The sequence below is a fragment of the Phalangium opilio genome, unplaced genomic scaffold, assembly GCF_054372755.1.
Source record: "Phalangium opilio isolate 3A_F unplaced genomic scaffold, DU_Popi_V2 ptg000369l_1, whole genome shotgun sequence".
In the NCBI taxonomy this organism is placed as follows: Eukaryota; Metazoa; Arthropoda; class Arachnida; order Opiliones; family Phalangiidae; genus Phalangium; species Phalangium opilio.
Window position 1 is genome coordinate 1,014,075 of NW_028324232.1, and position 25,518 is coordinate 1,039,592.

At 31.4% G+C, this 25,518-nt stretch overlaps 2 protein-coding genes and 3 long non-coding RNA genes across 14 annotated transcripts; 3 read left to right on the top strand and 2 right to left on the bottom strand.

Moving 5' to 3' along the window:
* Positions 1 to 275: 275 nt before the first annotated feature.
* Positions 276 to 19,495, bottom strand: LOC149597216 (PIH1 domain-containing protein 1-like). 2 transcript variants are annotated; one of them, XM_089861133.1, is made up of 7 exons: positions 11,279 to 11,441; positions 10,958 to 11,049; positions 10,146 to 10,581; positions 9,148 to 9,268; positions 1,546 to 1,729; positions 820 to 966; positions 276 to 631 (listed from the first exon to the last, which is right to left on the bottom strand). In XM_089861133.1, exons 1-7 carry the CDS (start codon positions 11,307 to 11,309, stop codon positions 599 to 601), a joined length of 1,044 nt encoding a protein of 347 aa, XP_089717259.1. In that variant the 5' UTR covers positions 11,310 to 11,441; the 3' UTR covers positions 276 to 598. The 2 variants fall into 2 exon arrangements, with proteins under 2 accessions (XP_089717259.1, XP_089717260.1); XM_089861134.1 differs by lacking the exons at positions 10,958 to 11,049; positions 11,279 to 11,441 and adding an exon at positions 19,246 to 19,495.
* Positions 3,996 to 8,634, top strand: LOC149597217 (uncharacterized). The gene is made up of 3 exons (XM_089861131.1): positions 3,996 to 4,223; positions 6,515 to 7,670; positions 8,112 to 8,634. The coding sequence occupies exons 2-3, from the start codon at positions 6,525 to 6,527 to the stop codon at positions 8,337 to 8,339; spliced, it is 1,374 nt and encodes a 457-aa protein (XP_089717257.1). The 5' UTR covers positions 3,996 to 4,223; positions 6,515 to 6,524; the 3' UTR covers positions 8,340 to 8,634.
* Positions 11,836 to 15,363, bottom strand: LOC149597218 (uncharacterized). Its single transcript, XR_016379280.1, has 3 exons — positions 15,171 to 15,363; positions 12,336 to 12,504; positions 11,836 to 12,272 (listed from the first exon to the last, which is right to left on the bottom strand). It is a non-coding gene; the product is annotated as an uncharacterized LOC149597218 (long non-coding RNA).
* Positions 15,371 to 25,224, top strand: LOC149597219 (uncharacterized). Of its 9 annotated transcripts, XR_016379295.1 has the most exons (7): positions 15,371 to 15,487; positions 15,611 to 15,671; positions 15,727 to 16,367; positions 20,884 to 21,039; positions 21,109 to 24,255; positions 24,828 to 24,983; positions 25,053 to 25,224. It is a non-coding gene; the product is annotated as an uncharacterized LOC149597219 (long non-coding RNA). The 9 variants fall into 9 exon arrangements; XR_016379294.1 differs by having other exon boundaries at positions 15,611 to 16,367; XR_016379293.1 differs by having other exon boundaries at positions 15,377 to 15,671.
* Positions 16,941 to 17,290, top strand: LOC149597220 (uncharacterized). Its single transcript, XR_016379286.1, has 2 exons — positions 16,941 to 17,096; positions 17,166 to 17,290. It is a non-coding gene; the product is annotated as an uncharacterized LOC149597220 (long non-coding RNA).
* Positions 25,225 to 25,518: the final 294 nt, after the last annotated feature.

Genomic DNA, 25,518 nt, shown 5'->3' on the forward strand with positions numbered 1-25,518 from the left:
ATCATTTGATTGGTTTAAAAAATAGGCCAAAATTTGAAGATATCATTTGATTGGTTTAAAAAATAGGCCAAAATTTGATGACATCATTTGACTGGTTTAAAAAATAGGCCAAAATTTGAAGATATCATTTGATTGGTTTAAAAAATAGGCCAAAATTTGAAGATACCATTTGATTGGTTTAAAAAATAGGCCAAAATTTGAAGATACCATTTGATTGGTTTAAAAATTAGCCCAAAATTTGATATCATTTTATTGGTTTAAAAAAATCGGCCAAATTTGGTTGAATTTTTGCAATATTATTTAATTATATTTAAGGGGAAGGGAATTAATTTGAGTACAATCCAATTACAGACTTAAAGGGATAATGAAGTAGAAAAAATTATTTTTAATTATGATTAAAGGTGTTAAAATATGCATTAAAACATTAGAATAATTTTAAAAAAATGTTTTATGCATATTTTAACACCTTTTAATCAAATAAAAATAACTTGTTCCTCGACTTCATTATCCCTTTAAAATAAAAATAGAAAAAATATGAAAAATAAATAAATAATTTGCATTAAATCATAAAAGAAAAGCAAAACGAAGTAGAATATTTTTAATAAGAGCAGAGAAGAGATAGAGTCAGCACCTGAAAACAATAATTAAGAATAATATCACCTTAGAGTTTAATTATTCGTTAAAAGTATACTTCAAGGAAGGTTTCAGGGGTTTTTTTGGGTTAATTTTAACTTTTCAGACATATTTTAATTCTAAATATCGTAAATAACTCTCTTACTAACTAAATAATTAAATAAATAAACTTATCTCTCGACTTACTTTATTACGTCGGTCAAATTCGGCATGACATTTGTCTTGTTCAACGTTAAACGGAAGATAAAAGTCCGTTTTAGCATAAATGCCTTTTGTGTCTTCCAAAATCAAGCGGTCTTCCCCAATATCGACGTTTAAATACGTGCTGTCAGCCTAACAATAGTAAAAAGGGGGGAAGTACTTTAATTAGATTAATTAGCATTAATTAAGTGTCGGAATTTATATATAAACTGAGAGTAAGATCAATTTCAAATATTTTCCCTTAAAAAGTTAAATATAACATTAATTAAAATAAAAATCTGTGATGCTAAGCTCTAATTATCGTAATATTAACTTCAATCACTCTAATTAAAGTTAATTTTAAGTTTAATCAAAATATAAACTCACTTTTGGTAAAGTGTCAAATCACAACGTTTGATTTTATATTATTTTTAACTTAAAAGCGTTATTTCGCTTTAAATTAATCAAATTTAACTTATTTAATATTAATTTAGACTTAATTACCGTTAACTAGGTCGATAAAAGTTAATTTCAAGCCTAAAGCGGGAGCTTTTCAAAAACGACAAACTCAGTCTTTTGCCGCCGAAAATTTTCAAAATATAACGGATTTTCGCAAGTCGGTTCAGTACGGTTCTATAACCTACCGGATCTTTCCCCCATAATTTGAACTACATTGGGTTTTTTTCCGTATTTTTTGCCGCCTATAGGTTTTAAAGTGAAACTTTTACTCACGTGACCATCCAAATTGAAAGTAACAATCATTTTGGTGGGCTTTTCAAAATGCGCCGGTTCCTTTTTGATGACGAAATTTGGTTTTTTAGGCCCGGTCAACGATTGATCAAGTGGTTTTTTCGTGTATTTAGTTTCCGCGGCTTGTAATAAGGGCGTTTCTTGTTGTTTTTGGCTAGAATTAGATCTGTAAACCATAAACAAACGAGAAAAATTGGTTAGGCTTAACAATTACAAGAAAAATACACAGATAAATATAGATTAGGCTTAACAATTTCTAGAAAAAATACACAAGTATTGTAAATATAGATTAGGCTTAACAATTTCAAGAAAAAATACACAAGTATTGTAAATATAGATTAGGCTTAGGGAATTATGGTGAAAACCAAGGCTTAGGGTTAGCCAACAATATTCATAATATAATTAGGGTTACAAAATTCATGTGAAATACGACGTGAATAGAATAATATATGAATAGATTCAATCCGGATGTGAATACCCTTCCTTCCACCGGATATTACGGTGTGTGTGTTAATTAGATTACTTAATATTAAATTAAAATACAACAATATATAAAAAATTGTAATTTTTAATTGTATTTTTAGCAATAACGGTTTCCGGTATTTCAACTATTTCCCTAAAAGATGGTAAAAACTAAAAAAAAAAAAACGTTTATTTCGGAATCAAATTTCAGACAAAACCTAAATGAACTTTAGCCAAATCCTCCCCAAGTTTCTCAACTTTAATTCTACTTCAATGTTGCCAGTTATTTCTTATTATCTGCATCTCCTGCATCATTTGGGGTTGGAACTGAATAGAACTGAATTCTACAAGCTTAATTCAGTCTGTTGTTGTAGTTATAGAGATTGAATATTGGCAACACTTTTATTTGCAGACTATATTATAGCCCCCGAACAAAATACCAAATACAAAAAAATATCCCCGTAACCATAGCAACCATGTGTTTCATAAATACTTCAGAAGCTCATAACCTCCACGAAGTTTGCTAGAGACCACGAGGAATTTAGGAATAGGACCACCCCTTAAAATTATAAAAAAAATATGTCTTTTCTAAAAACTGGGCAGGTGAATTTTAAAACAAATTCATTTTTTTGGGGGTTACCTTCCTGTGGGCTAGGACCTATGACTAGCGCCAAAACTATGATGATTCCCTAATTGTGTTCAACTTGAACGAGTCCCCAAGCTTTCCTCAAGTGACTCAGTTCGCATTAAAAAGACATCAACAATTTTATCCTTTCTTTAAAACCTCGGACTAATCATAGAATTAACCTTGAAATCCTTAATTTGTTTTATTGTATATTAAAAGCCTTGAAATTTAAATTATAGCGTTTGAGTGGCTTGTACTGATCAAAATTAATGTTACAAAATAGTGGTTTTTTAAAAGACTATATACAAGGGGTTCTCAGGGGTCATGGAAAACATGGAAAAGTCAGGGAATTGAATTTAGAAAATGGAGTCACAAAAAAGCCTCGAAATTATAGCGTTTGAGTGGCTTGGACGGATCAAAATTATTGCTACAAAATACAATATATAGTTCTTTAGAGGACTTAATAACTATATATGTATGCAAGGGGGTTATCAGGGGTCATGGAAAACATGGAAGAGTTAGGGAATTTACTTTAAAAAATGGAGTCACAAAAAAGCCTCGAAATTATAGCGTTTGAGTGACTTGGACTGATCAAAATTATTGTTACAAAAAATAGTGATAAATTTTAGAGGACTTAATGACTAAGGGGGTTATCAGGGGTCATGAAAAACATAGAAAAGTCATGGAATTTAATTTTTAAAAAATGGGTAAAAAAAATCACATAATTTCAAGAAATGGTTCGAGTTTCAAATTCAGTAACTGAACTATCTCATTTGTTACATCACCTGATTATGACGTTTAAAAATTAATCTTGAATTACAAAACGTTAAATGATATTTAGAAATAAAAAAATGTTTATCTACGCGGCTGTTAAAATAGATAAAATTATCAGTTTAATTTGTAATCAATGTTACGAAAATTTATTAATTACGATCTCAAAAACCTAACCCTAACTAAAAATATTAAACAACCCGAATTAATTTCATCACTTAAGTAATAAAAAGAAGTTAACCCAATTTTTATATTTTATTAAAAACCCAGTCCCATATTACGAAAAATAATAATTAAATTACGTAAAAATAAAAATAAAATTAAAATTAAATGCGAACAAACCATTATTTTTCTTGTTCCTTTCAATAATAAAATAGTACAGGGCAAGGCAGGAAACTACTACTCTTACTAGAGTTATAGCGTACACCTGGTGACGTCATCGCTTTCCCCCCACAATGGGGCCAATAAATTGCCCCGGGGCAATTTGAACTAACAGAGGACGCCTTTAAAAAGTGGATATGGGGGAAAGGGGGTGAAACAGATATTCCGGTGTGAGTGTGAGTGTGTTATCGGCAAAGACGACAAAAACCATTCAGAGATAGGGAAGGTTACAGGTATGGCTTGTATAGTTAGAATTCTTCTCAGGTAGACTAGCACAAAGAACGCTGCAATACGGACGTGTTTTTGGTTTGGACTGTTTTTTGAACACCGCCTGGGAAAGTTTGTGTAAATTTGAGTGTGTTTTTTCTGTGTTAATTTTGGTGAACAGCTTGAATTGATTTGGATATCGTTCTAATATTGGGTAAGTTATGTATTATGATTTTTTTTCCATTTTATAATAAATTTAATCGTGATTAAACTATAACTAATATCTTTTAAATTGGTGAATATTATATTTATAGTGTTTTAGTTCATTGGGAAGTTATTCAAATTAAGTTTTATAATTTTACTGCTTTTTAATTCATTATTTTTCTAAGAAATAAGTTTAATCGTCATTAAACTAATATAAATTAAATTTTATAAGGTACTATTTTATTTGGGTGGATAATCTAAAACCGTATTTGAGGTTAAAAGTTCATACTAAGAGAGAAAGAGCTAATTTATTATTATAATTAAAAATACGACCTAATTTATTTAAATCAAATTCATTACTAAAATTAATTAGCCCGAAGTGTTTTTCAACGGCGAATTTAGAAAAAAATTAAGTGTAAATTTTTGAAAGCGAATCACGAGGAAAAACCAAAATTAATTTTCCTAAACAGGTTTCCCAGAATTCCTAGTAATATACTTAATAATTTGTAAGAACTTTAAATTTCATTTCACCTTGTCAAGGGCGCTTAAGAAGTTAAAAGCTGCTATTACTAAAATATGGAAATTCCCGAATTAAATAAACCAATGACGTAATGCGGGGAAATAATTAAAAAAAAATTCTTAATTTCATTAAACCTTTTTATTTGAACTTTGGAACCCAATAAATAAATATATAAATAACGAATATATTTTGAACCGGAAATATAATATTTACCGGTTGAAAGTGGAATAATTATATCGTATTAGCAAACCTCTCTCTGTTAAATCAAGAAGTAATATCTAGTTTACTAGGGAGAAGGTATGGATTGATTCGCCTGCACATTTTTAGCAGCTTTATCTCCAGTCCAAACGTTACGTAGACGTGTCCGGAGTTAATCCCCGCCGCCTCTAAATTACAACCAGCAGCATCTTATTGGTTCATGAAAACTCGTGCACGTCAGCGCGACGCGAATGAGAAAACAAATTACAGTCATATTTTCCGACTGAGGAGAGGAGGCGAAATAGCCCGGTGCCTCCTCCTTTTACGTCCCCCCTTGTATTTTGAAAGGGGGTTAGCTGCAGGACTATGGCACGCGCGAATATTTAGGCATCTTAAAACTTCTCCCTAGTAAGCTAGATATCACTTCTCGCTTAAACCTTAATGAGCGCGAAAAACGTGTTATCGGCTTAAAGGGCAAACGGTACAATTCCCCCCCCCCTGAAAAAAAAGTGTCTTTACTAGACGATCTCAATAAAACAAGTCGTTCACGTTTAATTAGAACGTTCCTAATTACCATAATTGATCAATTATTAATATAAATTAACCCACTTGTTAATTGATATCTTTTCTGTGTTAATAATAAACTAACGATGGAGCAATAATTTATTAAACTTGACTTAATGCACTTCTAACGCCAAAGAAAATAATTGTCACTCCAGTTAATTAAATTACTCCATGGCAATGAAAATAGATATTTTTTGGTCTTAAAAATTCAGTAACCATAAAAAAGCAAAATCGCCATTTAAAAAACAGCTTTGGTGGCCTTTAAAATTCCTCCAATGCTTTCCAGCTGTCAAAAACGACTACAATAGCGGAATCAGGCCCTGAGGCTACACTTCATACACTTTAGAAAAAAATTCACCTATAGGCCTACCTAACCATTGTCGAAGCTGGCTGTAAAACGAGAAAATTGTTTACCAAGTATAAACATAAGTTATGTTCGCTCCATAAGTATGACGCTACCTATACAAGTTCGTAATGCTACTGAGAGACTTACAGCAGCTTGAGATAACTAGCTAGTTCGAGAAGGAGAACGAGGGGGAGCGAGTCAATTGAAGTCCTAAGTACACTCGGTGCTGGTTAATTAATTTTGGTAGCTAGGACCTATTCCATCTAGGCACTCCTATTTAGTCCGCATTACTAAGCCCAAATTTGACAGCAGCGCCTCACCACTCACCAGGCCCCTCCCTCGCTTTACCGCCTCGAATCTATGACCTACCTCACTCACTAACTTATGGTGAACATATCTTATAAACTTATGGACTATAAAATAGACCACCGGCTAACATCAGCTCAGTACAACACGTGTTCAACTTGTAACGATTCCAAAACGAGATAAAGAACAAAATGCTTTCGATTTTAAAAGAATTTCTAACCTTCCTAAGGTTTCCCCCCATCGCCACTTTACAAAATAAAACCCCGAATTCTTAAAAGTACCTTTTATCTAATCCTGTGAAGGTCAAAAGGTCAAACGTATGATTAATATTATTTTACCACTAATAAATTTATAAACTTAATTATAGGTTAATCAGGATGGCATTTCATCTATGGAGGACAATTATTTTAACAACTACGCTGGTTACCATGGTGACATGTAGTTCAAGTACAAATCTACCAGGGTCCGGACTATTTTCTTCCTCAACAAGTTTCAAAGGAGTTCAAAGCGTCTCGGAACACGAATACGCGGACTATCCAGTCACTAGCGCCACACCGGGCATTGTCCTGTTAAGCGACAAGGACTTGGTCAGTTCCTACCAAGATGGGCCCAATGAAGACCAAATGGAACACCATTACAAACAACCGCGTGTACTAACTACCATCAATGAAGACCCTGACAAAGCCACGTTCTTAACTACCAGTAGTATTATGATGCAACCCTCAAGTACTTTGGAAGTTAGTGAAATGACAACTACCGAAATTTCGCCTACAACTACGCTGGATGTACAAATGATGACGACTAAGAGGCCGCTTCCGAATGAGGAAACTACGTCGAGAATAATGCCTACAACTACGCGAGTCCCTAACTCACCTACGGAGGAAGTAGTTACAGAGATTCGTTATTCAACTTCAGGGGACACAACTACGGAAAATCCTTCCTCAACTTCAGGGAACACGACTACAAAGATACCAATAGCAGATTCAGAAGACATAAATACAAAGAAACCGATCGTAACTTCAGAAGACATCCCATTAAAAACATCTGGAATTTCAAGGGACACTACAAAGGAATTAACAACCACTGCGACATCAGAAGAATCAGTACCAAAGGACAGCAACATCTTGAAAGATTACCTATCCTCGGGTTATGACTTAACCACCAAATCTCCCGTAACTACTTCGAGTGCCGCCATTTCAAAGGACCTAACCACGACGATCGAACGTTTGACAACCAAACTACCTCCAACAACAACAACAACAACTACAACTACTACGGAGTCTAGTATAATAACAACCACACCAACGGGGCCAAGACTAACAACTCCACGATGTCGAACGGGTCCTCCAAAACAGGGAAGACCAACGAGGAGACCCTCAACAACGGCGCAACCGGAAGTACCGAGTAAAATGGAACCCAGAAAGAAACCAACAGTAGGGACGCATAAACAAGCTTGCCCTAGACCAGAAGATATCCACCCTTGCGAATGTATCGAAATCAGGAGTCATCAAAACCCAGAAGAGGTAAGACAATGTCTCTTTAACGATTAGAAATGCTCTTGAAATCGTGTCAACGCGGTGTCAATCACGTGTCATCGCAAATTATTTAAGGGCGTGGTTTCCCCGTTTAATTTCACCATTCATAAAATTGTTTAGATAAATATGTGCAAGGAGATGATACGCTAGAATGACTTTTACATATTTTCATCAAAGCTATCGTAATCCAGATTATTTTGAAAACGGAAACCAATTCCCTTTGAATTCATAGAATTCCTTTCCCAAATAAAATTTAAACGAACAATAAAATAACAAATACATCTACGCCTATGAATAAACGTTAGTTTTCCCGTGAATATTTATATTATAGTCCCTAAATTTAACAATACAAAGGGGGTCAGCGGTAAAACACTCCTCCATCCAATGTTCATAACATCTTTAATGTTTTACATTTATTTATTTATTTAGATCGAGACAGTTGCTTTGTGCAAAAACATTCGCAACATGGAAGTATTAAAAGACGCCATGAAGGGCATGCAAGGTCATTTCCTAAAATACTTCGTCATGGACAGTTGCAAAATGCCCCCTTTCCCCAATGGACTCTTCCACAATGTCGGTGTTGGTTGGCTTGAAATGCTCAATTCAACTGTCCAATTTAATCAATCATTCTTTTCCTGTACTAACGGATGTTGGTGATGTGATGTAACCACGCCCCCCCCCTTTCTCTATATCTTCCCAGTGACGTCACACGATGGTCAATTAATCATAAATATCATCATTTCATTATCATTGTTATATAAATATTTCCAAGCATTAATTATATTATCTAATTATTCTTTTTAAGTGTTTGAGTTTTGAATTTAATCATCAGACATTTTTTTTTTGTTAAAACGTTATTATGAATTCCTAATTTCATGTACAGTAATTTTGTACGAACTGAACTGAATCGTACAAACTGATTTTTGCCAAATAAATTGTTTTTATAAATATACGTTTTGGATTTAATTCCTAATTAACTGTTTTTAATTTAAATCGTAATCTTGGATGGTTTATTTGTAAAACAAATCGCGTTTATAAATTTTCGCGAATGGTTTGAATTGAACTGAACTGAATTTTAAATTTCCCGGGTTTTCACTTTTCAGGTAAGGATTTAAAACTACTACACTACCGCCATCTACACTTTGAGAGTAGAAACTCATTAAGCCTAACTGTCAAATTTTGGCGCGGAATTGGGAAACACGTGGGGCTTAAAACGGCGGCAATACTACTACACTACCGCCATCTACACTTTGAGAGTTGAAACTCGTTAAGCCTAACTGTCAAAATTTTGGCGCGGAATTGGGAAGCACGTGGGGCTTAAAACGGCGGCCAAACTACTACACTACCGCCATCTACACTTTGAGAGTTGAAACTCATTAAGCCTAACTGTCAAATTTTTGGCGCGGGAATACGTGGGGCTTAATTACATTAATCTAATGGATTTAATAAAAAGTTATTCACTTACCCGGTTAATGATGAACTGTGTTTGTTATCCAATTCCGTGATTAAAGGTTTTGGTTGTGATCTGATGAAATGTTTTTGCATTTTTCCGTGATAATGTTTGTTTTTCAAACATTTGGCCGTTTCTGTCACAAAATTATAAATAAAATAATTAAATAAGTGCTTAATTAATTTAATTTATTACAAATTAGGTCTTAATACCCAATATAATTAGACCTAAATAACCTAATTAAAATTAGACCAAATGTAACTAACTTTAATTAAAATTAGACCAAATGTAACAAACTTTAAATGAAATTAGACCAAATGTAACTAACTTTAAATGAAATTAGACCAAATATAACTAACTTTAAATGAAATTAGACAAAATGTAATTAACTTTAAATTAAATTAGACTAAATGTAATTAACTTTAAATTAAATTAGACTAAATGTAATTAACTTTAAATTAAATTAGACTAAATGTAATTAACTTTAATTGAAATTAGACCAAATGTCACTAACTTTAATTAAGATTAGACCAAATGTAATTAACTTTAAATGAAATTAGACCAAATTTAACTAACTTTAATTGAAATTAGACCAAATGTAATTAACTTTAAATGAAATTAGACCAAATGTAATTAACTTTAAATGAAATTAGACCAAATGTAACTAACTTTAATTTAAATTAGACCAAATTTAACTAACTTTAAATGAAATTAGACCAAATGTAACTAACTTTAATTGAAATTAGACCAAATTTAACTAACTTTAAATGAAATTAGACCAAATGTAACTAACTTTAATTGAAATTAGACCAAATTTAACTAACTTTAAATGAAATTAGACCTAAATAGACAATATGTAACTAACATAAATAATTTAAATAAATAATAATAATAATAATAATAATATAAGCATGCAAATAAAATCACATAAATTGCACATGCTAATAAAAATTTTAATTAAAATTAAATATAAATCCCATTTAATAAAAGAAATAAGTAAACAGTATATTCACCTCTATTCAATTTAATTGAGTATTTAATCTCAACTCCCTCAATGGCAATATTGACAAAGAAATACTTGAAGAAGTCACTCGTCTCCGTTTTCTTGAAGAACTTTGTATTAACGACAATATCGTAAGCCACGCATTCTTTTCCACTTTTATCAGTTTCATAATGAGCGGATCCCAAACTCATGGGAACTCTATAAGCACTCTCTTCCTCCGACATCAAAATGGACCTCAGTTCATCTTCCTTAATTTCAGGAGGACACGAAATCTCATGGCAATGACAAACGTTCAAGAACACTTTCCTTCCATCAGAGTCGATGGTTTTGATACAAAATCCAGGTTCAGCTTGGATTTCTTTAGCGTCTACTGACATTTCAGATGTCAGCGGGGAATCAGATGAAAAATCATTTCCGTCACTATCTTCGAGTAGTTCTTGAAAAGCCTAATAAATATATGAATAAAAACGTTCCTGTCGTTTAATTTTCATATATTTTGGCAAATACTTAATTAGGTAGCTAATTATTATGATTAAATTAAGTATTTATGTAGTTTTAAGTCACTTAGAATAGCCTATTGAAAATAGTGGTGTTACTACGTTCAGTTTGAGACTTATTTTGGATATATTTTCGATTAAAGGCTAATAAATATTTATTTAATGGTTAAAATTAAGTTAAATAATTAGTTTTTGATACGTAATAACATTTATTACGACTCAAACCAAGATTTTTCAAAGCGAAACTTCAATTTCCACGTGTTAATGTTATTGTTATGGTCTGGTTGCCAGTTATTACTTATTATGGAAAAAGGCCAAGGCTTACCTTAATAAATGTTTGTACTTCCATAGCTTCCTCTTTTTCGACGATTTCTTCCGGATCTTGTAGCTTATCGAAAGTTTTACGTTTACCGCTATCTTTAGACATATTAATTATACTTGATTAAACCCTGATTAAGTTAAATACGTAACTTGTAAGCCGTAGGAAACGTTCAATTTCGAATTTTCGACCAAGAAAGTTAGAAACTAAAATTCCATCACCATGGAGCAATATTACAAGATTGAAAATGGAGTTGTTGTGGGTGCGTGGTTTTAGGACTAGGGTCAAAAGAGCTGGAAAGCGCAAGAAAAAAAATGAGCAACTTACAGAACCCGTACATCTGGAACCCGTTATTCATTAACCAAGAATAAATAATGATGCCAGCAACTTGCCATTGAAACTTTATAGGAGTGATAATTGTAGATGCCTTAGAAGAGCATTAGTATAAAGTCCAATTTCCTGGAATATTACTCCATGGTGACAAAAAACCAGCAGACTATTGGCGAATTCCACTGGGTCCTCCCGGAGCGCTCCCATGGAGCAATAAACATGGGAGGAGTAGTTGCCGGATCGTTAAAGACTGTTTTTCCGTAATTTGGGTCTTCTTATTTTTATTGCTCCATGGGAGCGCTCCGGGAGGACCCAGTGGAATTCGCCATATATCACCCCCTCCTTCCTCGTCATTCTTTCCTCCCCCCCTTATCATTTTCAAACGCATAAAAACCGGGTGCCGCCGTGAAGAATAGTGTCAGTCTCGACTAGTCTTCGGAATGGAGAACTCGATGTCCGGCGCCGCTCTGTTCAACGTGGAATTTTCTGTTAAAACAGTTATAAATTTCGACACATCTTCAATTGAACGAATTTTCTGATCACAAGAACATGAGCCGAAGGTATGAATAATTTTATTTTAAGTCTCCAATGGGATAAAGTTAACGGAATAGGCCTATTTAATTTTACACGGAATTTTATTAATTCTAAACGGATAGTAGAGAGAGGTAGTTTAAATTTCGCGGGCTTTTTGAGTGAAGGAAACGAGATGATAGTGGGCGTGATACATCAGATTATGCTGGATGGTTAGGTTCGGTTTCGTAAAATAGAGGGGGGGGGGGTTTGGGGTCACGGTGCTTTCTGGTTTAGGGGATACGGGATTATGTTTTTTTAAAATTATACTTTATAGTGGGGTGCACATTTTAGTTTCATTCATATTATTTGAAATGTATTATCGTGTTTTTTTATGGTAGTGTATCACTTGTTCTTATTAGTTATTTCTGGTAGTCTTTCACTTATTGTTATTATGTTATTGTTACGTGAAGTCCTTTACCTATGTTAAAAAACCTGGATTTATTTGCAGTTCCAAATGGAGTTTAGTTCCGTGGAAATTTACCTTGAGACCCTTCGAGACCTTACGACTAACCAAAGGCAGCAACCGCTTCTAAAGCTTGTGGAAGAGAAGGGAAGGATCCAGGTTGAAAATCTAGTCGTACACCAAGTGGAAACCCCCGAAGAGGTAAGCCCACCAAACTGATTTCACGGTGACGCGTTTTTCTCGGTCTCTAAATTTAATAATTTATTTCAGGTGATGGCCCTCATGAATAAAGCCAGATGATCGTTTTAAAACACTTTTAATTTAATTTTTTAACTGTTTTTAAAAAACTTTTAATTTAAATTTTTTAAATGTTTTTAAAACTTTTAATTTAATTTTAAATATTTTTAAATGTTTCAAACAAACTTTTAATTAATTTAGTTTTAATTTAATTTTTTAACTTTTTTAAAAAACTTTAATTTAATTTTTAACTGTTTTTAAAAACTTTTAATTTTAATTTAGTTTTAATTTAATTTTTACTTTTTTAAAAACTTTTAATTTTTGCGTCTTTGCGTACGGCCAAACGGGCTCTGGCAAAACATATACCATGGAGGGGCCACCTGACGTTTTTAAAAAACTTTTAATTTTTAACTGTTTTTAAAAATTTAATTTATTTTAACTGTTTTTAAAAATTTAATTTATTTTAACTGTTTTTAAAAATTTAATTTATTTTAACTGTTTTTAAAAATTTAATTTATTTTAACTGTTTTTAAAAATTTAATTTATTTTTACTGTTTTTAAAAATTTATTTTTACTGTTTTTAAAAATTTATTTTTACTGTTTTTAAAAATTTAATTTTTTACTGTTTTTAAAAATTTAATTTTTTACTGTTTTTAAAAATTTAATTTTTTACTGTTTTTAAAAATTTAATTTTTTACTGTTTTTAAAAATTTAATTTTTTACTGTTTTTAAAAATTTAATTTTTTACTGTTTTTAAAAATTTAATTTTTTACTGTTTTTAAAAATTTAATTTTTTACTGTTTTTAAAAATTTAATTTTTTACTGTTTTTAAAAATTTAATTTTTTACTGTTTTTAAAAATTTAATTTTTTACTGTTTTTAAAAATTTAATTTTTTACTGTTTTTAAAAATTTAATTTTTTACTGTTTTTAAAAATTTAATTTTTTACTGTTTTTAAAAATTTAATTTTTTACTGTTTTTAAAAATTTAATTTTTTACTGTTTTTAAAAATTTAATTTTTTACTGTTTTTAAAAATTTAATTTTTTACTGTTTTTAAAAATTTAATTTTTTACTGTTTTTAAAAATTTAATTTTTTACTGTTTTTAAAAATTTAATTTTTTACTGTTTTTAAAAATTTAATTTTTTACTGTTTTTAAAAATTTAATTTTTTACTGTTTTTAAAAATTTAATTTTTTACTGTTTTTAAAAATTTAATTTTTTACTGTTTTTAAAAATTTAATTTTTTACTGTTTTTAAAAATTTAATTTTTTACTGTTTTTAAAAATTTAATTTTTTACTGTTTTTAAAAATTTAATTTTTTACTGTTTTTAAAAATTTAATTTTTTACTGTTTTTAAAAATTTAATTTTTTACTGTTTTTAAAAATTTAATTTTTTACTGTTTTTAAAAATTTAATTTTTTACTGTTTTTAAAAATTTAATTTTTTACTGTTTTTAAAAATTTAATTTTTTACTGTTTTTAAAAATTTAATTTATTACTGTTTTTAAAAATTTAATTTATTACTGTTTTTAAAAATTTAATTTTTTACTGTTTTTAAAAATTTAATTTTTTACTGTTTTTAAAAATTTAATTTTTTACTGTTTTTAAAAATTTAATTTTTTACTGTTTTTAAAAATTTAATTTTTTACTGTTTTTAAAAATTTAATTTTTTACTGTTTTTAAAAATTTAATTTTTTACTGTTTTTAAAAATTTAATTTTTTACTGTTTTTAAAAATTTAATTTTTTACTGTTTTTAAAAATTTAATTTTTTACTGTTTTTAAAAATTTAATTTTTTACTGTTTTTAAAAATTTAATTTTTTACTGTTTTTAAAAATTTAATTTTTTACTGTTTTTAAAAATTTAATTTTTTACTGTTTTTAAAAATTTGTTAATTTAATTTTTTACGCAATTGTCCAAAATAATTTTTAACTAATTTTAGAAAATCAAGGTTTTAATGATTTTAATAAAGTATATAATCATTCAATTCTCAGTCTATATTTGATCTATACTTGGGGAGTGGGTTAAAAGTGCGCCAGTTTTTAGGGGAGAAATGACGTAAAATAAAAATATTGTGGAAAAACTCGGGTGACAATAAACAAGATAATTAGCAACAATCTGGAAAAACACCAATATTTTAAGGTAAAAACATAGAAAATTTAGTAACATTTTGGGAAAGGGGAAATTTATTCAGTTGATAATAACAAAAAGAGGCGCACATTTAACCGGTGGCATTATATTTGTCACATCTAAGTATCGTTTTGACTTAAATTTCAAACATTTGCATTGTTACCATCTGATAGTTAATGCCAAACTGTCCGGCACTTTCGTAAACCATACATATTTTAAAGTTTACGATTGATGCCTTTCCCATTGTACTAGGCCTAATCAACATTATGCAAATTTAAAGATATGCCTATGTCAACATTGAGTAAAATTTGAATTTTTATTTTCTTTTTACCACAGTGGTCACTAAAAAATTACGATTTTGAGATATTAAATTAAAACTAACAATTTAAAATCGACAAAATACCATTCTATTAATAAGGTTATTTTTTAATAACATTTATTACAACTGAAAACAAATTTTTCAAAGCGAAACTTCACAAATTTCCACGTGTTAATGTTAATGTTATTGTTATGGTTGCCGGTTATTATGGAAAAAGGCCAAGGCTTACCTTAATAAATGTTTGTACTTCCAGAGCTTCCTCTTTTTCGACGATTTCTTCGGGATCTTCTAGCTTATCGAAAGTTTTACGTTTAGCGCTATATTTAAACATATTAATTATCCTTGATTAAACCCTGATTAAACTTAAATACGTGATTTATAGGCCTTAGGAAACGTTAAATTTCGACCAAGTTGAAGAAAGTTTGAAAATTGAAACTAAAATTCCATCACCATGGAGTAATATTACAAGATCTAAAATAGAGTTGTGAATGTTTAGTTTTAGAACTAGGAGGATTGATACCATTTACAACTGGAAGAGAAAGTGCGGTACTAATTATTATATATTAAAATTAGGTTTTCTTAAATAATTGAATAAAGATAATTGATATTATTTTAATCGTCAGTAACTTGCCTTATTTTTAGTTAAGTCTTTTTATTTACACGTTTTAGTATCAAGAAGTCTGGGACTCGTTTACACAAACAACAACGGAAGAAAATATTTTAACAATACGTTAGCGAGACAAAGTATAATAATAATAATAAAGTATTAATGTAATTTATTACAGATAAATAAATTATGGAAGAATCGCCAGTGGTATTATTCTTTCATTTTAATATTGAAGAGCAGGTCCACCGTCCAAGCCGATCTCCACGCCAATATTGAAGAGCAGTTGGCGATAATAAAGAAAAAAAAACTACAGCCTGGAAGAAGAAAATAAGGCCCTTACCGCGCAACTCCAAGAAAATAAAGAATTTTATCGAAAATCGTTTAAAGAGCTGCAAAGCGCAAGAAAAAAATGAGCAGCTTACAGAACCCGTTATTCATTAACCAAAAATAAATAATGATGCCAGCAACTTGCCATTGAAACTTTACAGGAGTGATAATTGAAGATGCCTTAGAAGAGCATTAGTATAAAGTCCAATTTCTTGTAATATTACTCCATGGTGACAAAAAACCAGCAGAGTCGCCTACTTCCTCTTCTTCCTCCCCCCCCCGTTTCTTTTTTATCATTTTCAAACCCATAAAAACCGGGTGCCACCGTGCAATTAAAGTCAGTCTCATCTCGTCTAATCGTCGGAACGCGGAAGGAAGAAGTCTTTGTACCGCGCAGCTCTGTTTCACGTGGAATTTGCTTTTCTAAAAGTTATAAATTTCGACACATCTTCAATTGAACGAGTTTTCTGATTACAAGAACATGAGCCGAAGGTATGAATAATTTTATTTTAAGTCTCCAATGGGTTAAAGTTAATGGAATAGGCCTATTTAATTTTACACGGAATTTTATTAATTCTAAACGGAGAGAGAGAAAGAGAGCTAGGAAAGAAAGGTAGTTTAAATTTCGCGGGCTTTTTGAGTGAAGGAAACGAGATGATAGTGGGCGTGTACTTAGAGAAGGGGGGGGGGTTGCGGTCACGGTGCTTTCTGGTTTAGGGGATACGGATTTTGTTTTAGATACATTTATGTTTTTTAAAAATTATACTTTAGCGGGGTGCACATTTTAGTTTCATTCATATTATTTGAAATGTGACCTTGTTAGAAATTAAGGGGATGCACGATTTGTGTTTTAAAAATGGTTTTTAGTTGTACGATTTATTTTAATAATACCTTTTGGTAGGTCAACTATCGGGGGGGGGGGTCACGTGAGCAGTGTAAAATTAGTATTAAGACCCAGCCCTTGGGCCATCTTGTTTAAGACTTAACCTTGTCACAATAGTTAAATTACGTTATTGTTGCGTGAAGTCCTTTTCATATGTTAAAAAACCTGGATTTTATTTGCAGTTCCAAATGGAATTTAGTTCCGTGGAAATTTACCTCGAGACCCTTAGAGACCTTACAATCAAGCGAGAGCAGAAACCAGGTCTAAAGCTTGTCGAAGAAAAGGGAAGGATCCTTGTTCAAAATTTAGCCATACACAAAGTGGAAACCCCTAAAGATGTAAGCCCACCGAACTGATTTCACGATGACGCGTTTTTCTCGGTCTCAAAATTTAATAATTTATTTCAGGTGATGGCCCTCATTAATAAAGCCAGACAAAATCGTAAAACGGCAATTACATCTAAAAATGAAAGACGTTCACGATCGTTTTAAAAACTTTTTAACTGTTTTTAAAATACTTTTAATTTAATTTAATTTTTTAACTGTTTTTAAAATATTTTTAATTTAATTTAATTTTTTAACTGTTTTTAAAATGTTTTTAATTTTAATTTTTTAACTGTTTTTAAAATGTTTTTAATTTTAATTTTTTAACTGTTTTTAAAATGTTTTTAATTTTAATTTTTTAACTGTTTTTAAAATATTTTTAATTTAATTTTTTAACTGTTCTTAAAATACTTTTAATTTAATTTAATTTTTTAACTGTTTTTAAAATATTTTTAATTTAATTTAATTGCTTGTTGAAGGCGACGCTTCTGAACACACAAATAATGTTTCTGATGTTTTAACTTTAATTGTCGATGTGGCTGTAGCGTTAAGTTGAGGGCGAACTCGACAGAGAACATACGCGTTCTTTGTAGGATTCGCCCTCTCCATGACAAAACAGCTACTTCTACAATTGAAGTTAAAACTTCCGAAAGATTATTTGTGTGTTCAGAAATGGCAGCTTCGACAAGCCATCAAATTCGAAGCAATGCTAAACAGGAGTACGTAGTTGACCGCATTTTCGCGCATGAATCAACTCAAATGGATGTGTTTGGTGAGGTGGAAAAATACGTGAAAATGCTTCGCGAAGGGTACAATGTATCCGTTTTCGCTTAATTTTAACTGTTTTTAAATAACTTTTTAATTTTAACTATTTTTAAATAACTTTTTAATTTTAACTATTTTTAAATAACTTTTTAATTTTTAACTGTTTTTGAAATTGATGTTAGCGCTGTTGAGATATACAGCGAATCTCTGTTTTTAAAAAACTTTCGTTTAATTTTTAACTGTTTTTAAAAAACATTTCAATTAAATGTGTTAACGGATTTAAAAAAGTCTTAAATAGTCACAAATCAAATGTTATAACGGATTTCCAATAAAATATTCACTCAATTTTGAATTCTCAGTCTATATTTGGTCTATACTTGACGAGTGGCTTAAAGCGCGCCGCTGTTTAGGGTAGAAATGACGTAATATAACAATATTGTGGAAAAACTGTAAAGGTGGGCGAATACTCGTCTAAAACGAATAATTCGATTGGATATCGAGACTAATAACCGTCTCGGTATTGGGTTGAACACATTTTTACTATTCGTGCGAATACTGACTTTACTATTCGATAAATATTCCACAACCAATTTCGCAAAGGGCCAAGGCCTAACTCCACTATTTTAAGTACCAACATGTGTACAAAATGTCAAATATTAACCCCTATAAATATACTTTCACTAAAAGCATAGTCATTTTCATTTCCGAATAAATATTTTATAAAAAATGTGTACTAAGTTACTAACTACCTTCTTTAGTACTAATATTCCCGAATAGGAAAAAGGTCAGAATAAACGAGCTAATTAGCGACAATTTGGAAAAACACCAATATTTTAAGGTAAAAACATACAAAAGTTTTTATTAAGTAACATTTTGGAAAAGGAGAAATTTATTCAATTGATAAACGTTGATAATAGCATAAACCGGCGCACATTTAGCCGCTCATTATATTTGTCACATCTAAATTTAGTATCGTTTTGACTTAAATTTCTAGCATTTGCATGGCTACCATCTGATAATTAATGCCAAACTGTCCGGCACTTTCGTAAACCATACATATTTTTAAAGTTTACGACTAATGCCTTTCCCATTGTACTAGGCCTAATCAACATTATGCAAATTTAAAGATATGCCTTCGTCAACATTGTGTAAAATTTGAATTTTTATTTTCTTTTTACCACAGTGGTCACTAAAAAATTACGATTTTGAAATATTAAATTAAAACTAACAATTTAAAATCGACAATAATTCAAACTGCCATTCTATTAATAAGGTTATTTTGTAATAACATTTATTACGACTGAAAACAAATTTTTCAAAGCGAAACTTCACAAATTTCCACGTGTTAATGTTATTGTTTTGGTCTGGTTGCCGGTTATGGAAAAAGGCCAAGGCTTACCTTAATAAATGTTTGTACTTCCATAGCTTCCTCTTTTTCGACGATTTCTTCCGGATCTTCTAACTTATCGAAAGTTTTACGTTTAGCGCTATCTTTAGACATATTAATTATCCTTGATTAAACCCTGATTAAGTTAAATACGTAACTTATAAGCCATAGGAAACGTTAAATTTCGAATTTTCGACCAAGAAAGTTTGAAACTAAAATTCCATCACCATGGAGCAATATTACAAGATTGAAAATGGAGTTGTTGTGGGTGCGTGGTTTTAGGACTAAGAGGTCCAAGCCGATCTCCACGCCAACATAGAGACTATAAACCCCAAGGATTGGAAGGAATGCCTCAACTTGTTGCCCCTTTTTTCCTAGTACAGGGCGACTTCCGCTAAGCAAAATTAAAAAGGCCGGAAGCTCTTATGTACCAATTTAGGAGCAACATCATTATTTGCGCTTGTAGAGCGGGGAACCTGCCACTCCTTCGGGTTTATAGTCTCTATGACGCCAATATTGAAGAGCAGTTGGCGATAATCATGAAAAAAAAAACTATAGCCTGGAAGAAGAAAATAAGGCCCTTACCGCGCAACTACAAGAAAATAAAGAATTTTATCGAAAATCGTTTAAAGAGCTTGAAAGCGCAAGAAAAAAAATGAGCAGCTTACAGAACCCGTTATTCATTAACCAAAAATAAATAATGATGCCAGCAACTTGCCATTGAAACTTAATAGGAGTGATAATTGAAGATGCCTTAGAAGAGCATTAGTATAAAGTCCAATTTCCTGGAATATTACTCCATGGTGACAAAAAAACCAGCAGAGTCGCCTACTTCCTCTTCTTCCCTCCCCCCCCCCGTTTCTTCTTTATCATTTTCAAACCCATAAAAACCGGGTGCCACCGTGCAATTAAAGTCAGTCTCGTCAGGTCTCGTCTAGTCGTCGGAAGTCGGAACGCGGAAGGAAGAAGTCTTTGTACCGCGCCGCTATGTCCCACTGGAATTTGCTTTTCTAAAAGTTGTAAATTCGAGGTACCTTCAATTAAACGAGTTTTCTGATTACAAGAACATGAGCCGAAGGTATGAATAATTTATTTAAGTCTCCAATGGGATAAAGTTAACGGAATAGGCTTATTTAATTTTACACGGAATATTAATAATTCTTAACGGAGAGGAGAGAAAGAGAGCTAGGAAAGAAAGGTAGTTTAAATTTCGCGGGCTTTTTGAGTGAAGGAAACGAGATGATAGTGGGCGTGTACTTAGAGGGGGGGGGTTTGCGGTCACGGTGCTTTCTGGTTTAGGGGATACGGGATTTTGTTTTAGATACATTAATGTGTTTTAAAAATTATACTTTAGTGGGGTGCACATTTTAGTTTCATTCATATTATTTGAAATGTGACGTTGTTAGAAATTAAGGGGAGACACGATTGTGTTTCAGAAATGTGTTTTTTTAGCTGTACGATTTATTTTAATAATACCTTTTGAAAGGTCAACTATAGGGGGGGGGGGTCACGTGAGCAGTGTAAAATTAGTATTAAGACCCAGCCCTTGGGCCATCTTGTTTAAGACTTAACCTTGTCACAATAGTTAAATTACGTTATTGTTGCGTGAAGTCCTTTTCATATGTTAAAAAACCTGGATTTTATTTGCAGTTCCAAATGGAATTTAGTTCTGTGGAAATTTACCTCGAGACCCTTAGAGACCTCACAATCAAGCGAGAGCAGGAACCGGGTCTAAAGCTTGTGGAAGAAAAGGGGAGGATCCTCGTTCAAAATTTAGCCATACACAAAGTGGAAACCCCTGAAGATGTAAGCCCACCGAACTGATTTCACGATGACGCGTTTTTCTCGGTCTCAAAATTTAATAATTTATTTCAGGTGATGGCCCTCATGAATAAAGCCAGACAAAATCGTTAAACGGCAATTACATCTAAAAATGAAAGAAGTTCACGATCGTTTTAAAAACTTTTTAACTGTTTTTAAAATACTTTTAATTTAATTTAATTTTTTAACTGTTTTTAAAATATTTTTAATTTAATTTAATTTTTTAACTGTTTTTAAAATGTTTTTAATTTTAATTTTTTAACTGTTTTTAAAATGTTTTTAATTTTAATTTTTTAACTGTTTTTAAAATGTTTTTAATTTTAATTTTTTAACTGTTTTTAAAATATTTTTAATTTAATTTTTTAACTGTTCTTAAAATACTTTTAATTTAATTTAATTTTTTAACTGTTTTTAAAATATTTTTAATTTAATTTAATTGCTTGTTGAAGGCGACGCTTCTGAACACACAAATAATGTTTCTGATGTTTTAACTTTAATTGTCGATGTGGCTGTAGCGTTAAGTTGAGGGCGAACTCGACAGAGAACATACGCGTTCTTTGTAGGATTCGCCCTCTCCATGACAAAACAGCTACTTCTACAATTGAAGTTAAAACTTCCGAAAGATTATTTGTGTGTTCAGAAATGGCAGCTTCGACAAGCCATCAAATTCGAAGCAATGCTAAACAGGAGTACGTAGTTGACCGCATTTTCGCGCATGAATCAACTCAAATGGATGTGTTTGGTGAGGTGGAAAAATACGTGAAAATGCTTCGCGAAGGGTACAATGTATCCGTTTTCGCTTAATTTTAACTGTTTTTAAATAACTTTTTAATTTTAACTATTTTTAAATAACTTTTTAATTTTAACTATTTTTAAATAACTTTTTAATTTTTAACTGTTTTTGAAATTGATGTTAGCGCTGTTGAGATATACAGCGAATCTCTGTTTTTAAAAAACTTTCGTTTAATTTTTAACTGTTTTTAAAAAACATTTCAATTAAATGTGTTAACGGATTTAAAAAAGTCTTAAATAGTCACAAATCAAATGTTATAACGGATTTCCAATAAAATATTCACTCAATTTTGAATTCTCAGTCTATATTTGGTCTATACTTGACGAGTGGCTTAAAGCGCGCCGCTGTTTAGGGTAGAAATGACGTAATATAACAATATTGTGGAAAAACTGTAAAGGTGGGCGAATACTCGTCTAAAACGAATAATTCGATTGGATATCGAGACTAATAACCGTCTCGGTATTGGGTTGAACACATTTTTACTATTCGTGCGAATACTGACTTTACTATTCGATAAATATTCCACAACCAATTTCGCAAAGGGCCAAGGCCTAACTCCACTATTTTAAGTACCAACATGTGTACAAAATGTCAAATATTAACCCCTATAAATATACTTTCACTAAAAGCATAGTCATTTTCATTTCCGAATAAATATTTTATAAAAAATGTGTACTAAGTTACTAACTACCTTCTTTAGTACTAATATTCCCGAATAGGAAAAAGGTCAGAATAAACGAGCTAATTAGCGACAATTTGGAAAAACACCAATATTTTAAGGTAAAAACATACAAAAGTTTTTATTAAGTAACATTTTGGAAAAGGAGAAATTTATTCAATTGATAAACGTTGATAATAGCATAAACCGGCGCACATTTAGCCGCTCATTATATTTGTCACATCTAAATTTAGTATCGTTTTGACTTAAATTTCTAGCATTTGCATGGCTACCATCTGATAATTAATGCCAAACTGTCCGGCACTTTCGTAAACCATACATATTTTTAAAGTTTACGACTAATGCCTTTCCCATTGTACTAGGCCTAATCAACATTATGCAAATTTAAAGATATGCCTTCGTCAACATTGTGTAAAATTTGAATTTTTATTTTCTTTTTACCACAGTGGTCACTAAAAAATTACGATTTTGAAATATTAAATTAAAACTAACAATTTAAAATCGACAATAATTCAAACTGCCATTCTATTAATAAGGTTATTTTGTAATAACATTTATTACGACTGAAAACAAATTTTTCAAAGCGAAACTTCACAAATTTCCACGTGTTAATGTTATTGTTTTGGTCTGGTTGCCGGTTATGGAAAAAGGCCAAGGCTTACCTTAATAAATGTTTGTACTTCCATAGCTTCCTCTTTTTCGACGATTTCTTCCGGATCTTCTAACTTATCGAAAGTTTTACGTTTAGCGCTATCTTTAGACATATTAATTATCCTTGATTAAACCCTGATTAAGTTAAATACGTAACTTATAAGCCATAGGAAACGTTAAATTTCGAATTTTCGACCAAGAAAGTTTGAAACTAAAATTCCATCACCATGGAGCAATATTACAAGATTGAAAATGGAGTTGTTGTGGGTGCGTGGTTTTAGGACTAGGAGGTCCAAGCCGATCTCCACGCCAACATAGAGACTATAAACCCCAAGGATTGGAAGGAATGCCTCAACTTGTTGCCCCTTTTTTCCTAGTACAGGGCGACTTCCGCTAAGCAAAATTAAAAAGGCCGGAAGCTCTTATGTACCAATTTAGGAGCAACATCATTATTTGCGCTTGTAGAGCGGGGAACCTGCCACTCCTTCGGGTTTATAGTCTCTATGACGCCAATATTGAAGAGCAGTTGGCGATAATCATGAAAAAAAAAACTATAGCCTGGAAGAAGAAAATAAGGCCCTTACCGCGCAACTACAAGAAAATAAAGAATTTTATCGAAAATCGTTTAAAGAGCTTGAAAGCGCAAGAAAAAAAATGAGCAGCTTACAGAACCCGTTATTCATTAACCAAAAATAAATAATGATGCCAGCAACTTGCCATTGAAACTTAATAGGAGTGATAATTGAAGATGCCTTAGAAGAGCATTAGTATAAAGTCCAATTTCCTGGAATATTACTCCATGGTGACAAAAAAACCAGCAGAGTCGCCTACTTCCTCTTCTTCCCTCCCCCCCCCCCGTTTCTTCTTTATCATTTTCAAACCCATAAAAACCGGGTGCCACCGTGCAATTAAAGTCAGTCTCGTCAGGTCTCGTCTAGTCGTCGGAAGTCGGAACGCGGAAGGAAGAAGTCTTTGTACCGCGCCGCTATGTCCCACTGGAATTTGCTTTTCTAAAAGTTGTAAATTCGAGGTACCTTCAATTAAACGAGTTTTCTGATTACAAGAACATGAGCCGAAGGTATGAATAATTTATTTAAGTCTCCAATGGGATAAAGTTAACGGAATAGGCTTATTTAATTTTACACGGAATATTAATAATTCTTAACGGAGAGGAGAGAAAGAGAGCTAGGAAAGAAAGGTAGTTTAAATTTCGCGGGCTTTTTGAGTGAAGGAAACGAGATGATAGTGGGCGTGTACTTAGAGGGGGGGGGGTTTGCGGTCACGGTGCTTTCTGGTTTAGGGGATACGGGATTTTGTTTTAGATACATTAATGTGTTTTAAAAATTATACTTTAGTGGGGTGCACATTTTAGTTTCATTCATATTATTTGAAATGTGACGTTGTTAGAAATTAAGGGGAGACACGATTGTGTTTCAGAAATGTGTTTTTTTAGCTGTACGATTTATTTTAATAATACCTTTTGAAAGGTCAACTATAGGGGGGGGGGTCACGTGAGCAGTGTAAAATTAGTATTAAGACCCAGCCCTTGGGCCATCTTGTTTAAGACTTAACCTTGTCACAATAGTTAAATTACGTTATTGTTGCGTGAAGTCCTTTTCATATGTTAAAAAACCTGGATTTTATTTGCAGTTCCAAATGGAATTTAGTTCTGTGGAAATTTACCTCGAGACCCTTAGAGACCTCACAATCAAGCGAGAGCAGGAACCGGGTCTAAAGCTTGTGGAAGAAAAGGGGAGGATCCTCGTTCAAAATTTAGCCATACACAAAGTGGAAACCCCTGAAGATGTAAGCCCACCGAACTGATTTCACGATGACGCGTTTTTCTCGGTCTCAAAATTTAATAATTTATTTCAGGTGATGGCCCTCATGAATAAAGCCAGACAAAATCGTTAAACGGCAATTACATCTAAAAATGAAAGAAGTTCACGATCGTTTTAAAAACTTTTTAACTGTTTTTAAAATACTTTTAATTTAATTTAATTTTTTAACTGTTTTTAAAATATTTTTAATTTAATTTAATTTTTTAACTGTTTTTAAAATGTTTATAATTTTAATTTTTTAACTGTTTTTAAAATATTTTTAATTTAATTTTTTAACTGTTCTTAAAATACTTTTAATTTAATTTAATTTTTTAACTGTTCTTAAAATACTTTTAATTTAATTTAATTTTTTAACTGTTTTTAAAATATTTTTAATTTAATTTAATTGCTTGTTGAAGGCGACGCTTCTGAACACACAAATAATGTTTCTGATGTTTTAACTTTAATTGTCGATGTGGCTGTAGCGTTAAGTTGAGGGCGAACTCGACAGAGAACATACG

Coding starts and splice junctions, on each gene's coding strand:
- LOC149597217 (XM_089861131.1), top strand. CDS start 6,525: ATGGCATTTCATCTATGGAGGACAATTATTTTAACAACTACGCTGGTT. Junction 7,671..8,111: donor GTCATCAAAACCCAGAAGAG/GTAAGACAATGT, acceptor TTATTTATTTAG/ATCGAGACAGTTGCTTTGTG.
- LOC149597216 (XM_089861133.1), bottom strand. CDS start 11,309: ATGAATAACGGGTTCCAGATGTACGGGTTCT. Junction 9,269..10,145: donor CTCAATTAAATTGAATAGAG/GTGAATATACTG, acceptor ATTTTGTGACAG/AAACGGCCAAATGTTTGAAA. Junction 1,730..9,147: donor CACAGTTCATCATTAACCGG/GTAAGTGAATAA, acceptor TATGGTTTACAG/ATCTAATTCTAGCCAAAAAC.